The sequence below is a fragment of the Chlorocebus sabaeus genome, chromosome 11 (assembly GCF_047675955.1).
Source record: "Chlorocebus sabaeus isolate Y175 chromosome 11, mChlSab1.0.hap1, whole genome shotgun sequence".
Lineage (NCBI taxonomy): Eukaryota > Metazoa > Chordata > Mammalia > Primates > Cercopithecidae > Chlorocebus > Chlorocebus sabaeus.
Window position 1 is genome coordinate 99,394,585 of NC_132914.1, and position 15,234 is coordinate 99,409,818.

Sequence of the window (15,234 nt, forward strand, 5' to 3'; positions counted from 1 at the left end):
GAACATCTGTTATTTGGCAATGACTGGGAATGAGATGCTCTGTATTACTGAGTTTTAAAAAATAATAAGCTTAACCCATTAAATACTTAAATGACACTTTTACCTTCTTTTGCAGGAAGAGATAATAAATTTTTCTAAATGAATATGCACTTCTTTACCTCTCAAATACCGTAATAATTTTAGCCTTCTTTCAATGACACTAGGTCATAACTATGAACAGAAGTATTTATATTTTTCTGTGCATATGCACATACACACACATAAAGCATCAGTATTTGTATCAACGTGTGTATATATGTGTACATATACATTTTTATATATCCATGTATATGCATGTGAGTGCATTTGCATATGGTAGACATGATGAGGGATCATAAAGAAAATGGTGTAGAATATGAGGCTGAATGACTAGAAACTCCATGCTTTACTTGGGAATTTCTTTTATTAAACACATCTCTCAGACGCTTGCTTTTTGTTTCAGTAATGGCACCTTTTTCATAAAGATACATATTTCTTCATCAAGATATATACTTTTCTGTAAGTGTGTGTGTATATATATACTTCCTGTAAGAAAAGTATATATATACTTACTTTTTCTGTAAGAAAAGTATATATATACTTACTTTTTCTGTAAGAAAAATGAAAATATATATATATTTTCATACAGAAATAGTAAGTATATATATACTTTTCATACAGAAAAGCATTCTTCTACTACCAGAAGAGCATTCTTCTAAGCTCTTCTATTACTACCAGAAGAGCATTCTTCTAAGCTATGTGATGTCCTCTACGGCAGCCAAGCATGGCCGAATCCACAAAATACTTTATTAGTGAAAGTCTAAAGTAACCTACTCCAGAATAGCTTTCCCTACCCTCCAGAAAAGTCTGTTTCTCAGCAGCAGTCAAACCCTCTGTTACTTAGGCATCACTGATACCATGCAGCTCTCTGTGGCAGCTTGCATTTTCTCCTCTTCTTTATCTGAATAACTGGGCTAATGTGGTATGAAGAAGGAACCTAACATCTTCATTTCAAGGATCGGTACTAGAGTGTGATGTCAAAGGTATCTTTAAAAACGATAAATTCTTTACCAGCAGAAGATGGTAACACCTCTATAGACATGACTCTAAATATAATTCTATCAATTTTATGAAGCTATAACTAATGCTTGATTTTGATCAGAATGGACAGTTAATAGGAACAATTGCTTTTTCAATAACCCCAAAAGTCTAAAATCTCTTAGAGAATCTTAAAGTAGAAACAGTATACTTCAGTACTTAAGAGACAGACTGCTATAAAAGGGGAATACTAAAAGAACCTATCCTATAAGGTGTTTGAGGATTAAATGAGTGAATTCATAAAAAATGCTCAGGATAGTGCCTGGTCACATATTATTAACTAAACCAATGAGCCTCAACAAGGGGTTGGTCCAATACCTAAGGGGCTATTTTTGGTTGTCCTGATTATTGGGGTGCCACAGACATTTAGCACATGAGAGCCAGTGATGCTAGTCATTTTATATGCCTTTTGAATGACTGAGTGAACTTGAGAAATCCCAAAAAGTAGGGGCATTTCAAAAGAGATATTTTCTGCAATCTTCATTAATATTTCATTCCATGGCATAACAATGAATTACTTTGATACTGTACATATAAAAACTAGCTGATTTGCAAGAATATTGTCTTTCCTTATTTTTCCAACTTGACATCCTATGATTTATCTTGCTATGTTATTCCTATTTTGATTATCTGTATTTCCCTATTTCTCTTATGAGATTTAATTTCATTCTATTACTACTAACATGAGCTTTTATCCTACAACTGTAGATCTGCTCAGGGCTATGATCCTGTAGAACTCCAGATGGCACTATTTACATTATACTCTACACAACTCATAAATCCTTGCAACTGTGCAAGTTGACTGCCTTGCCTCTGCCTTACATTTTTGTGTTATCTAATTTTTCTGATATCCAGTCTTATTCGTTGTAAATAACAACAAAGACTACCTCACTATGTCTTCATATGTAGTTGTATCTGAGCTTATACACAATGCATTATTATTCTATTGGTTTTCCTTTTATAGAAATATATAATAAAATTAAGGGACTATAACTATTTTCTGTACTTACATATTTGGAAGGCTACATTTTCGGTGAGTTTCATTTAAAAAGGTGTGGTAGGCATTATAAAATGTTTGTTAGAAGGGCAGTGTTGGAACTGATAAAGACCGACTTTCATGAGAACTCAATTTTCTTATAAACTTGCATAGATCACAGAATAGTAAAACTAGATGGAATCTTAGATAAAATGTAATCTATCATCTTCCATAATAACATTTTGTATTATCAGAGGTACCTTGGTTCACAGTATGACTCTTTATTCTATTTGATTCATAATTTGGCAATTTTCAATACAACACATACATTTCATGAACCTATTCAGGTGACAGATTGTTTTAAAATTGTGTTCCTAGGGCAAAATTCTGCTAGCTGATTATAATATCGTGTCTTTCTTTGAAATGTCAAAGTCAAACATCAGAAAATATGCATAGATCAAAATATTGAGGTTATTTAAAATTTTTTTAAGCACTGAGTCTGCTCTTTACAGTACAGAATACATGCTGTAGAACTGCTCATATGATAGTCTCTTTTGTCACATATGTGATAATGTAAGAATATATAAGTGATATTATAAGAATCTTACATTATCACATGTCCTCTCAGAATTCCTTCTTTTCTTGCTGTGAGAGTGTATGATACTATCTACTCTTTCTCATTTTAAATTTCTTTTTATATGTGTTCTGTTTTTTTAAAAACTCTTACCTGTATTGCTTAGGTTTTGGCCTAAGAGGTTTGGCTTTAATAACAAATCAGAGTTGTTTATTTTTGGTTGGTGAACTAAGCTGTAAAATCTAAAAATACTTTGATGTGCATCAACCCGAAAATCTCAGTGGTTTACAAAAATAAGCATAATTTCTTGCACATGGGTCTATGGGAAGCTCTGTTTCCATAATGCCATATGGGTCCATATCTGCTCCATGTGTTTCTCATTCTGTGATTGGTAGCTATCTAGGACATGCTCATCTTATAGCAAATGACAGAGCACAGGAGGTCAAGTCAAGCCAGGCAAAACATTTGAAGCTTCTGCTGTGTCACACCTGTTAATGCTACATTGGCCTAAACAATTCACAAAGGTAGGGCCAATCAGGTGGGAAAATCTCCTTTCATGGGAGCGTGAAAGGAAAGCAAGTATTTGTTGAACACTAATATCAACAACCACAGTCTGGCAAAATGAGAAACTTAGGAGCAACGTAGTAAGGTTTTAAAAAATTAGATTTATTTAAATGAAAAGACTTACTCTTTAGTTATGCCTTTCCTACTTTTTAGAGTAATAATGTCCTTTCTTTTATAAAATGATAATGGTAGAAGGCAGTAAACGTAAGAGTCTTACATTTGACAAAATAAAAAGTTATCAACCCTATGTCAGTCCCCTAAATTTTTAGATAATTTTGCTAGTGTACAAAAAAACTGAGTCATAAGAAAACAAACAAACAAAAACATTGATACTGAGTGTGATCCTAGGTCTCTCTGGCTTTTGTTCACTATTCAGAGGCGATTCCTTGGCTTGCAGAGACACTCATTTTCCCCCTTTGCAGATTTCATTATTCCAAATGCTTGTGATTAGGACAGTCTTATGTTTTAAAGGGCTGAAATGCCATTATTTATTTCCAGTGATTGAATTTTTACCTTAAAACAATTCCATTTACTCTTCAAGTCACTATACAAACTTGATTTTGTAGTACCTGGGGCTCTAGAATCTTAATGTCATGTAAATCTTTCATATCTCTGACATGAAAATTTTAACAGACAGTACATAAAGAATAATGGCCTATGACTCTATCACTTTAAAAAGATGAGCTATATTAAGAAGATTAAAAATTTAAAAACTAGCTAGCAGCTTTACTTCTAATGTGAACTCATACATATTTAATAGTTTTACATGTACATAAGTACTAATAAATACTAAGGATTTTGGCAGAGTTTTATGAAACATTATGCAAAACAGCAGAGCAGTTTTTCTCTTCCTCAGTATTGTTAAAGCAAATGAAGCAACTGACACCCTTCCAATGACTGTTGCACTCATTCCACTCCTGACTTCTCAGCTTATTTCCACCTGCTATTCTTCCTTTTCATCTTGTTCTTTACTTGTAAAATTCTCCAGCTTTAGGCACTATTAAAATGTTATAGCTACCTCATCTGTTCTAAATTAGAGGGTGAGGTAGAAGAACATAATAGTTAAATGTATTGTATCTAAAAAAAAACTTATGAGCCAAAATTGACAAATGGGATCTAATTAAACTAAAGAGCTTCTGCACAGCAAAAGAAACTACCATCAGAGTGAACAGGCAACCTACAGAATGGGAGAAAATTTTTGCAATCTACTCATCTGACAAAGGGCTAATATCCAGAACCTACAAAGAACTCAAACAAATTTACAAGAAAAAAACAAACAACCCCATCCAAAAGTGGGCAAAGGATATGAACAGACAGTTCTCAAAAGAAGACATTCATACAGCCAACAGACACATGAAAAAATGCTCATCATCACTGGCCATCAGAGAAATGCAAATCAAAACCACAATGAGATACCATCTCACACCAGTTAGAATGGCAATCATTAAAAAGTCAGGAAACAACAGGTGCTGGAGAGGATGTGGAGAAATAGGAACATTTTTACACTGTTAATGGGATTGTAAACTAGTTCAACCATTATGGAAAACAGTATGGCAATTCCTCAAGGATCTAGAACTAGAAATACCATATGACCCAGCCATCCCATTACTGGGTATATACCCAAAAGATTCTAAATCATGCTGCTATAAAGACACATGCACACGTATGTTTATTGCGGCACTATTCACAATAGCAAAGACTTGGAATCAACCGAAATGTCCATCAGTGACAGACTTAAGAAAATGTGGCACACATACACCATGGAATACTATGCAGCCATAAAAAAGGATGAGTTTGTGTCCTTTGTAGGGACATGGATGCAGCTGGAAACCATCATTCTCAGCAAACTATCGCAACAGAAAACCAAACACTGCATGTTCTCACTCATAGGTGGGAACTGAACAATGAGATCACTTGGACTCGGAAAGGGGAACATCACATACCGGGGCCTATCACGGGGAGCGGGGAGCGGGGAGGGATTGCATTGGGAGTTACACCTGATGTAAATGACGAGTTGACGGGTGCTGACGAGTTGATGGGTGCAGCATGCCAACATGGCACAAGTATACATATGTAACAAACCTGCACGTTATCCACATGTACCCTAGAACTTAAAGTATAATTAAAAAAAAAAAAGAAACTACTGATTTTATCAAAACACTAAATTTTCCATCAGTCTTATGTAGCAAATGAGAGTCATAGTTCATTATTACACACTAACTTATACAACATCTGTGAAGTAACTTGACAACGGCATTTTACTCCTACTCATCTTGTCCAATATTGAAGAATTTGATCCAATGTATGTTTGTGTGTGTGTGTGTGTTTTTTTTTGAGATGGTGTATCACTCTGTCACCCAGGCTGGAGTGCAGTGGCACAATCTTGGCTCACTGCAACCTCAGCCTCCCAGGTCCAAGCGATTCTCTTGTCTCAGCCCCCCGAGTAGCTGGGATTACAAGTGTGCACTACCATGCATGGCTGATTTTTGTATGTTCAGTAGAAATGGAGTTTCGCCATGTTGGTCAGGCTGGTCGTTAACTCCTGACCTCAGGTGATCCGCCCACCTTGGCCTCCCAAAGAGCTGGGATTATAGGCGTGTGGCACTGTGCCCAGCCCAATATAGATTTGGATTTCAGAAATGTGAAAATCTGAAATAAGAGATAAAAGACACACATGGGAGGCAAGGGAAGTTTTCATTAATGGCGATGAGGACTCATCTCACTGGTTTTGAAACTCGTGTGTGCCATACCAACAGTTCAAATAAGGTATGCTTCTTTTACAACACTGTAGAATTTATATAAAAGTCACATTGTTTTCTCATTTTAAAAATGTAATTCTCAATAAAATGACAATTTAAAAATGTGGTTATAACATAAGCGACATACCTACAGGTGTGATCATCACTCACACTTGCAATTTCTTGGCCTTCTTTGGGATCAAACACCAAACCATTAATGAAATCTGTATGGCCCTCTAAAACCTAACAGAAAGAGAAAGCTTAGTAAGAAAAAGGAAAAATAACCTACAATATTCCTACATAATATTTTTGCTTCACTGCCTTAAAAGCTTTCACTGCATGTTTTTCTATAAATATTTCTTAAGCAATCTGCTATTTTTAAAGCATGATTTATACACCCACTTTTCTGGAAGGTTTATCTTGGAAAGAAATTGATCATTCAACACATTATTAGCTTAGTCTTTCTTTTCTAGTATGCATTTCTTACAAAAACACACACGCATTTTTATTGTACCTGTCCTCATATCACCTCCTTTCTCACTTATTATATAAAGCCTAAATAAAAATTAGAGCTAGAAAACTTTTTAGGGGTACTTTTTAGGGTACGGAGGGGTACTTTTTTAGGGTACGTTTAGGAACTTTTTAGGGTACTGAGGTAGAGTACCTCTAGGCTTTTTACCTTATATCTGTTGTTCTGTATACTCACTACTACTTAACAAACATACACAGGATAGACTTCCCCATCTAATGCCTTCATTTACACGCTCAATGTGACTGCCAGCAGTGAAGACAGCTAGTTGTTATAAGCCCATAGTCATCACAAACACAAAAAATCTCCTTGACACAGAAGCAACAAATGAGAAGTTGCACAGTGGAGGACTGTGTGAGCAGGTAAGGCTAAATCTTCATAGTTGAAATGCTAAATAGGCCTGTCAGATAATTACTTTAATGGTTATCATTCTTTCTACCCTTCCTTCTTTCCAAAAACTCAAATTTGATCTCAGTTCTGAGGTTATTAAAGCAGTTCTATATAGTACTGCTCACTATGTAGAAATATAACATTAAAAAAGAAAAAAAGGATTTAGGTCAAACATTCCTGAGCAACTTTAATAAACCCAGGTCCTCCAAATCATTCTCCAAAGCTTCTGTCACAGTCTACAAGACAAACTAAATTAACAGTAAATGTTTAATGTGTATTATAACTAGCATATTAACTTTGGATAAGTCAAAATTTTATGTGCCATTTATATACTTGGTTATTTCTGGTACAGCCTTAAATTAACCAATCCATACAGTACATTAAGCCCATTGTAAATAGCTTACAGCATATATTTTTTTTTACTATTTTCTAAATGATTGGAAAGGTTTATAATTTATCTTTGTTTTATAACAATATTCATATTTTGGCTTATTAGAAAGCCAAGAAGGCAATACCATTCTTATAAGAAAACATGATGCAATTTCAACCCAATCTGAGGGTTATTATTACAGTAACAGAAAACACATACGGCGTTTACTATGTACCAACATTATTCTAAGCATTTTATATGAATTTGCTCAGTCAATGCTCGTAATCCTATAAGGCAGCTGCTATGATTACCCACATTTTATAGGTAAGGATATTAGCACAAAGAGATTAGGTTACTCAACCAAGGTCACACCATTACTAAGTAATAATACTGGGGTTAAAATGCAAGGAATCTGGCTTCTGTGTCTGTGCTCTTAACCACTTTGGAATCCTGCCTGTGCTATGCTGTACTGATCATTTGTTCCCATGAAGTTCAACTCTTACTCTATGAATGGTCATGTCTATCATACTTCTACTATATCCAACTGTAAATTTCTAATTCTTTCTTATTTGTTGTTCCTACCTAATATTTCAATAAGAGATACCAGATTTATAACCTGCAGTCATTATTAAGAACCTAGTTCTTAGTAATATAGTAAGCTAGTTACTATAACCTAGAGTAAATGAGACCCTAAATTATATACTTTAATGATGACCATAAAAAGCCGTTTTAAATTGGAATAAATCCAATTAAAAAAGCAAAAAACAAACACGTTTTAAAATAAACTCTAAAGATTTAGACAGTTGTCAACATACCTTATATTCATTTTTATCTTGAAGATCTGAAGTAAATAATCTAATTTTCATATCAGCAGCTGAAGTACAAAATCTGAAAGCAAAAAAACAAAAATATACCAATTTTCAGGCTTTGTAAGTGAAAGGTCTCCCCTTCCCCCATCCTTCCCTCCAGGTCACTGAAGCTTTTATCATAACTCATAATCATGCTTTTTATGGAGGGGGAAGGAAGACTGTTGTGGCTTTATTGTAAAAAGTATTATACAGCCATCATAGAAAGTAGGAGTCATATTATTTTATTTTGAGAACATACAAAAGGTTAGTCTATTCTGGATTTGCTTTTTCAATAATAAAAGTATAGAATTTTACACTAAATCAGCACTTGAATTTAATTTTAAATGTTTTCTTAAAAGCAAAAAAGGATGGATTTTAAAAAGTATCTTCATTTTAGCCAGGTCAACAAGAGATATTAAAAATATTGTTATACATCTACTTTAGTCTTTGCCCTCTTCTGTTATCCATAATCCTTAGTTTTTTCTATCCCTCCAAATAAATCAGATGAAGTAAGACACTATTTTTATAACTATAAAAGCTGATACATTTATACCTACTAAAGGCTGGAGTATTATTTATACTTTAAACATTTAAAACATGTTTTTCAGTAATCAATGGATTATTAAATTAAAAAACAAAACCTAAGCAGCAAACCCTCCTTTTTTTTTTTTTGAGACAGTCTTGCTTTGTCGCCCAGGCTAGAGTGCAGTGGTATGATCTCAGCTCACTGTAGCCTCCACCTCCCAGGTTCAAAAGATTCTCCTGCCTCAGCCTCCCAAGTAGCTGGGATTACAGGCGCCCTCCACCACACATGGCTAATTATTGTATTTTTAGTAGAGACAGGGTTTCACTATGTTGGCCAGGCTGGTCTCAAACTCCTGACCTCAGGTGATCCACCCACCTTGGCCTCCCAAAGTGCTGGGATTACAGGCATGAGCACTGCGCCCGGCCAATAGCCACTTTTTAAACTAGTTTACCTTTAATCCTAAATTTTCTAGATTCGCAGGATGTGAGACAATGGCTGAGAAAAAAATACAAATTATATACTGAAAAACAAAAGTTTATTTTCAATTCTTTGGTAAAAAGAGTATCATACACAGATCTAAATTCATTCTTTAGTTTGACTACAGTGAGCCATTTTTTTCTCAACTAAAGGCTCTTAATCCACAGACCCTGATGTGTTAGTAGACCTTTGCTACTACACCCCTTTCCAGTAATTTGTCAAGAGTTGTTAGAGAAAACAGATCAAAGCCACCAGGGAATGATTCTTTGTCCAAGGTCTTCTCAGAGGTAAAATTAAAGTGGTAGTGGAATAAAGCATGTCTTCTTTCAAGAAATGTCTACTCAGGTTCTTTGTCCATTTTTAAATATAACTGTTTTCTTGTTATTGAGTAATTTGAGTTCCTTACATATTGTTGATATTAGCCCCTTATCAAGATGTATGATTTGCAAATATTTTCTCACTCTCTGTAGGTTGCATCTTCACTCTGTTGTTTTCTTTGCTGTGCAGCTCTTTAGTTTAATACAATTCCACTTGCCTAGTTTTGCTTTTGTTTCCTGTACTTTTAGGGTCAGATCCAAAAAATTCACTGTTGTGGAGATTAATGTTGTGAAGCTTTTTCTATTTTCTTCTAGCCATTTTACAGTTTAAGGTCTTAGGTTTAAGTCTTTAATCCAATTTCAGTTGATTCTGCACATGGGGTGAGATAATGGTTTAATTTCATTCTTCTGCATGTGTATATACCATTTTTTGCAACAATATTCATTGAAGACACTGTACTTTCTTCATCGTATGTTCTTGGCATCTTTGTAAAAAACTGATTGACCATAAATGCATGAATTTATTTCTGGGCTCTCTATCCTATTCTATTGGTCGAGGTATCTCTTTTTGTGTTAGTACCATGCTGTCTTGAATACCACAGCTTTGCAATATATTTTGAAATCAGGTAGTGTGATGCCTATGGGTTTGTTCTTTTGTGCTCAAAATTGCTTTGGCTATCTGGGGTGTTTTATGATTTCATATAAATTTTTAAATTATTTTTCTATTTCTGTAAAGAATGACATTGGAGTTTTGATAGGTAGGCACTGCATTGAATCTGTGGATTGCTTTGAGGAGTAAGAACATTTTAACAATATTAATTCATCCAATCCATGAACACAGGATATGTTTCCAATTATTTGTGCTAAGTTCAATGTCTTTCATCAATGTTTTATCATTTCTGTGTGCAGATCTTTTACCTCCTCAGTTAAATTTATTCCTAAGATATTTTGATGCTTTTGTAAATCATATTACCTTAATTTCTTTTTCAGATAGTTCATTGTTAGTATATTAGAAAGATTACCGATTTTTGAATGTTGATTTGTATCATGCAACTTTACTGAATTCATTAATCAGTTCTAACACTTTTTTGGTGGAGTCTTTAGCTTTTCTCTATATAAGATCATGCATCAGGAAACAGATAATTTAACTTCTTCCTTTTCTATATGGATGCCTTTTAATTCTTTTTCATATCTAATTGCTCTGGCTAGGACTTCAAGTACTATGTTGGCAAAATACTAGCAAACTGTATTCAAGAGTACATTAAAAAGATTATTCACCATGATCAAGTGGGACTTATCCCTGGGATGCAATGATGTTCAACATACGCAAATAAATATATGTGGTTCACTTTATTAACAGAATGAAAGACAAAAACCACATCATCTCAACAGATGCAGAAAAAGAATTTGACTAAAGACAACATTATTTCTTGATAAAAACTCAACAAATTAGGTATAGACAAAATATTCTTCATCACAATAAAAGCCACCTGTGACAAGCCCACAAGTAACATCATTCTTAATGGTGAAAAGATGGTGGTCTCTCTTTTAAGATTAGGAACAAGGATGTCCATTTTTGCCACTTATATTCAAAATAATACTGGAAGCCTAGCCAGAGCAATTAGGTAATTCTATTTTTAATTTTCTGAGGAACCTTTGGAATGTTTTTCATAGCAGCTGCACCATTGCTACATACTGACCAACAGTACAGAAGAGTTCCAATTTCTCTACTTCCTGGGTCAGCATTTGTTATTTTCTGCTTTTTTGGTAGTGGCAATCCTAACATGTGAGGTAACCTCTCATGTGGTTTTGATTTGTATTTCTTTAATGATTAGTGATGTCGAACATCTTTTCATATGCCTGTTGGCCATTCATATACCTTCTTTGGAGAAATGTTTAAGTCTTTTTGAATCATTTTTAAATTGGATCATTTATTTTGTTGTGGTTGAGTTGTGGAAGTTTTTTGTATACATTCTGGATATTAACCCCTTGTTAGGTATATGGCTTGCAAATATTCTCCCCCATTCTGTGGGTTGCCTTTTGACTCTGTTGACTTTCCTTGCCATGTACTCGTTTTAAAGTTTGATTTAGTCTCATTTGTCTATTTTTGCTTTTGTTGCTTGTACTTTTGTTATCAAAACTAAGAAATAACTGCCAAATCTAGAGTCATACAGCTTTTTCCAGATCTTTTCTTTTAGGAGTTTTATAGTTTCAGGTCTTATGTTTAGGTCCCATTTCGAGCTCATTTGTGCAAGGTCCAGTTTTATCATTCTGCATGATACTCAGTTTATTCAACACCATTTATTGAAGAGACTATCCTTTTCCCCATTGTGTAGTCTTGGAACCTTTGTCAAAGATCATTTGATGGCTATGTGAAGGTATTTTTCCTAAGTTTTCCACTGTGTTCCATTGGTCTACATATTTATCTTTATGCCAGTACCATACTGTTTTGATTACTGTATAGCACTGTAATATGATTTGAAATAAAGAAGTGTGAGACCTGGTCCTTTGAGATTCCATTTGAATTTTAGGATGGTTTTTCTGTTTCTGTAAAAAGTGCCACAGAGATTGATAAGGACTTCATTGACTCTGTAGAGCTTTGGGTAGCATAGACACTTTAATACTACGAAATCTTTCAATCCATGAACACAGGCTTTCTTTCTATTTATTTGTATCTTTCATTTCTTTCTGAAATGTTTTGTAGTTTTCAGTCTTTGGCTTCCTTGGTTGTCTAGTGAGGGTTCTTATGAAAGGGGATACCATGCACTATATTAGCATACAGTTTATTTTGCACCTCTATATATTTATATATTGCACAAGAATGCCATGGTCGGGTGCAGTGGCTTATGCCTGTAATCCCAGCACTTTGGGAGGCCCAAGTGGGCAGACTACTTGAGCCAGGCGTTCCAGACCAGCCTGGGTAACATGGCAAAACCCCATCTCTACAAAAAAAAAAAAAAAAAAAAACAAAAAACAATTAGCCGGGTGCAGCGGCGTGTGCCTGTAGTCCCAGCCACTTCGGAGACTGAGGTAGGAAAATCTCTTGAGCCTGGGAGGCAGAGGTTGTAGTGAGCCAAGATCACGCCATTGCACTCCAGTCTGGGTGACAGGAGCGAAACTCTGTCTGAACAGCAAGAATTCCATATTATCTTTAGCAGGTTAAAAAGTGCCCTCAGGTCGGGCACAGTGGCTCCCGCCTGTGATCCTAGCACTTCAGGTGGTCGAGGTGGGCGGATCACTTGAGGTCAGTTTGAGACCAGCCTGGTCAACATGGCGAAATCACATCTCTACTAAAAATACAAAAATTCGCTGGGCATGGTGATGTGCACCTGTAATCCCAGCTACTCTGGAGGCTGAGGCAGGAGAATCACTTGAACTTGGGAGGTTGAGGTTGCAGTGAGCCGAGATCACGCCAATGCACTCCAGCCTGGGTGACAGAGCGAGACTTCCTCTCAAAAAAAACAAAAACAAAAAACAAACAAACAAAAAAAACAAAAAAAGTGTCCTCAAAAAGATAAGTCTATCTGCTAACCCCTGGTAACTATAAGTGCTGCTTTATTTGAAAATAGGGTTTTGCAAACATGATTAAATTAAAGGATACTGAGATGATCATCCTGGATCTAGGGTGGGCCCTAAATTTAACAATGAAAGAAACACAAAAAAGGATAAACACAGAGGAGAAGGAGGTATGAAGGGCAAGAGATTGAAGTGATGCATCAACAAGGCAAAGAAAGTCAAGGACTCCTGGTCACCAACAGAATCTAGAAAACAGGCATGGAATGAATTCTCCCTCAGAGCCTAATAAACCAACCCCACTGATAATGTGATTTTGAACATGTGCCTCCAGAACTGTGATAATAAATTTCTGTTGTTGTTTTAAGTTATCATGCTTGTGGTGATTTGTTATGGCAACAGTGGGAAACAAATATACCCTCATAAATCGTATACAAATACATGACTGTTTCATTAAATTGCTTAACAGATGTTGAGTATCAAGTTATCCCCTAAAAATCTGCCATATTTTAACAAGATTTTCATTTGATTAACCATGTCAGCCTAGTAGTGGCTCTACTACTTTCTAGCTATGCAACTTGAAGATGGCATTTAACTACTCAGGGCTCAGTTTCCTCCTCAATAAAGTAAAGGAGACTGGATTAGTTTACTTCTAATGCCCTTTGTATTAATAAATGAAAGCACTCTATCAATCTCATTTTAAAATGCAAATGTACACTCTTACCATTACTGTCACTTAACCTAATGAATATCTATATTTAATTAACAACGCATTATAAAAATAGGTGCTTTGATTTGGGACATAACAGGTCTGGCAAAAAGCAAAAAAAAACAGGGAGAGCCAAAACCCAATCAGGTACACTTTGTGGTCCTGATGGTGAAACTGGCCCAACTTCCCCACAGAACTAATGTTTACGGTTTGGGGATAATTACAGAGATTGACTCTCCTGTTCTTAAAGCCTGAAACTTTTATTTGTCTTCTCTGAGTTCCTTTCTCAGGAAACTGACCTTCAGGCCTCCCAGATAGTATAAAGGAACTGAAACTTACCAGATCATTGCATCTGGACAATGAGACACCAGACCCCTCGTTTGTCATGATTGGTTCCTTACACCCTACAATTCCTGTCTTTCTACATGTAGTTACATTTCTTCCCTGCTGTATAAATCCCTAATTTTAGTGGGTTAGTGAGATGGATTTGAGACTTATCTCCCATCTCCTCAGCTGCAGCACCTGAATAAAGCCTTCTTCCCTTGCAATACTCGTTGTCTTAGTCACTGGCTTTCTGTGTGGTACGCAACAGGGCCTAGACCAATCCCTCGTGTTTTGGTAACAATGACAACACGTTAAAAAAAAAAAAATCCCCTCCTATTCTGCATTGGCATACACATGGAATGATAGGTTGCTAATGCCCAAGTTTTGATATCAGAATTTTGCCCACTTTAGTTCAAACTCCCCTGTCTAGGCTAGTCAGCTTCCCTTTGGTTGACCTGTCAGTCCATCTCCCCAATCATTCTTCACACCTTTCACAAGTGGACAAGACAAGGAAAAAAAAGGGGAAAAGGAGGAGAAAGAAAAGGCCTAAGAAACACTGAAGAAATATGTGTCAGCTGTTAGGGGAAAAGTATGTTTCAAGTATGTTAAGGGTAGACTCTGTCTCAAAAAAAAAAAAATGTGCACATGTACATTATGATATATATGCACAGTAATGTTCAAACAGCACATTCAGAACCCCAAACTGGAAATATAGTATTAATAGAATGCATAAACTGTCATAGACTCACAACGAAATACTACATAGTAATAAATAATTAGATCTACAAGTAGAAACATGGATGAATCTCATATATATAATGTGAAGTGAACAAAGCAGGACAAAAAAATACATATAGTATTATTCTATTCATAAGAAAGTTCATAAGCAGACAAAATTAAGCTATATTGCTCAGGGATGCATCAGTAACTGATAAAATTACAAAAAAAAGCAAGGAGATAATTATCCTAATAAACATGAAACTGACAGCCTTTAAGGGGAAAGAAGAAGGTTGATTGGAGAAGGGCACACTGGCAACGTCAAGTGCTAGCAATGTCCTATCACTCGACCTCTGTGATGACTACATGAGTGTTTATAATAAACATGTTACAATGCACATATATACTCTGTGCTGGTTAATATTAAGGGTCAACTTGATTGGATTGAAAGATACAAAGTACTGATTCTGGGTGTATTCGGGTGTTTCTGGGTGTTGCCAGAAGAGATTAACACTTGAGTCAGTGGAGTGGAAGGGGAAGACCCAC

At 35.4% G+C, this 15,234-nt stretch overlaps 1 protein-coding gene across 1 annotated transcript in view; it reads right to left on the reverse strand.

Moving 5' to 3' along the window:
- Positions 1-15,234, reverse strand: part of NUP37 (nucleoporin 37) — a 47,273-nt gene that overhangs the window by 20,106 nt on the left and 11,933 nt on the right. The window contains exons 4-5 of the mRNA XM_008004437.3: positions 8,073-8,145; positions 6,117-6,211 (exon numbers count right to left, since the gene is read on the reverse strand). Of these exons, the coding sequence (XP_008002628.1) occupies positions 6,117-6,211; positions 8,073-8,145 (168 nt within the window). The remainder of the gene's footprint in view (positions 1-6,116; positions 6,212-8,072; positions 8,146-15,234) is intronic.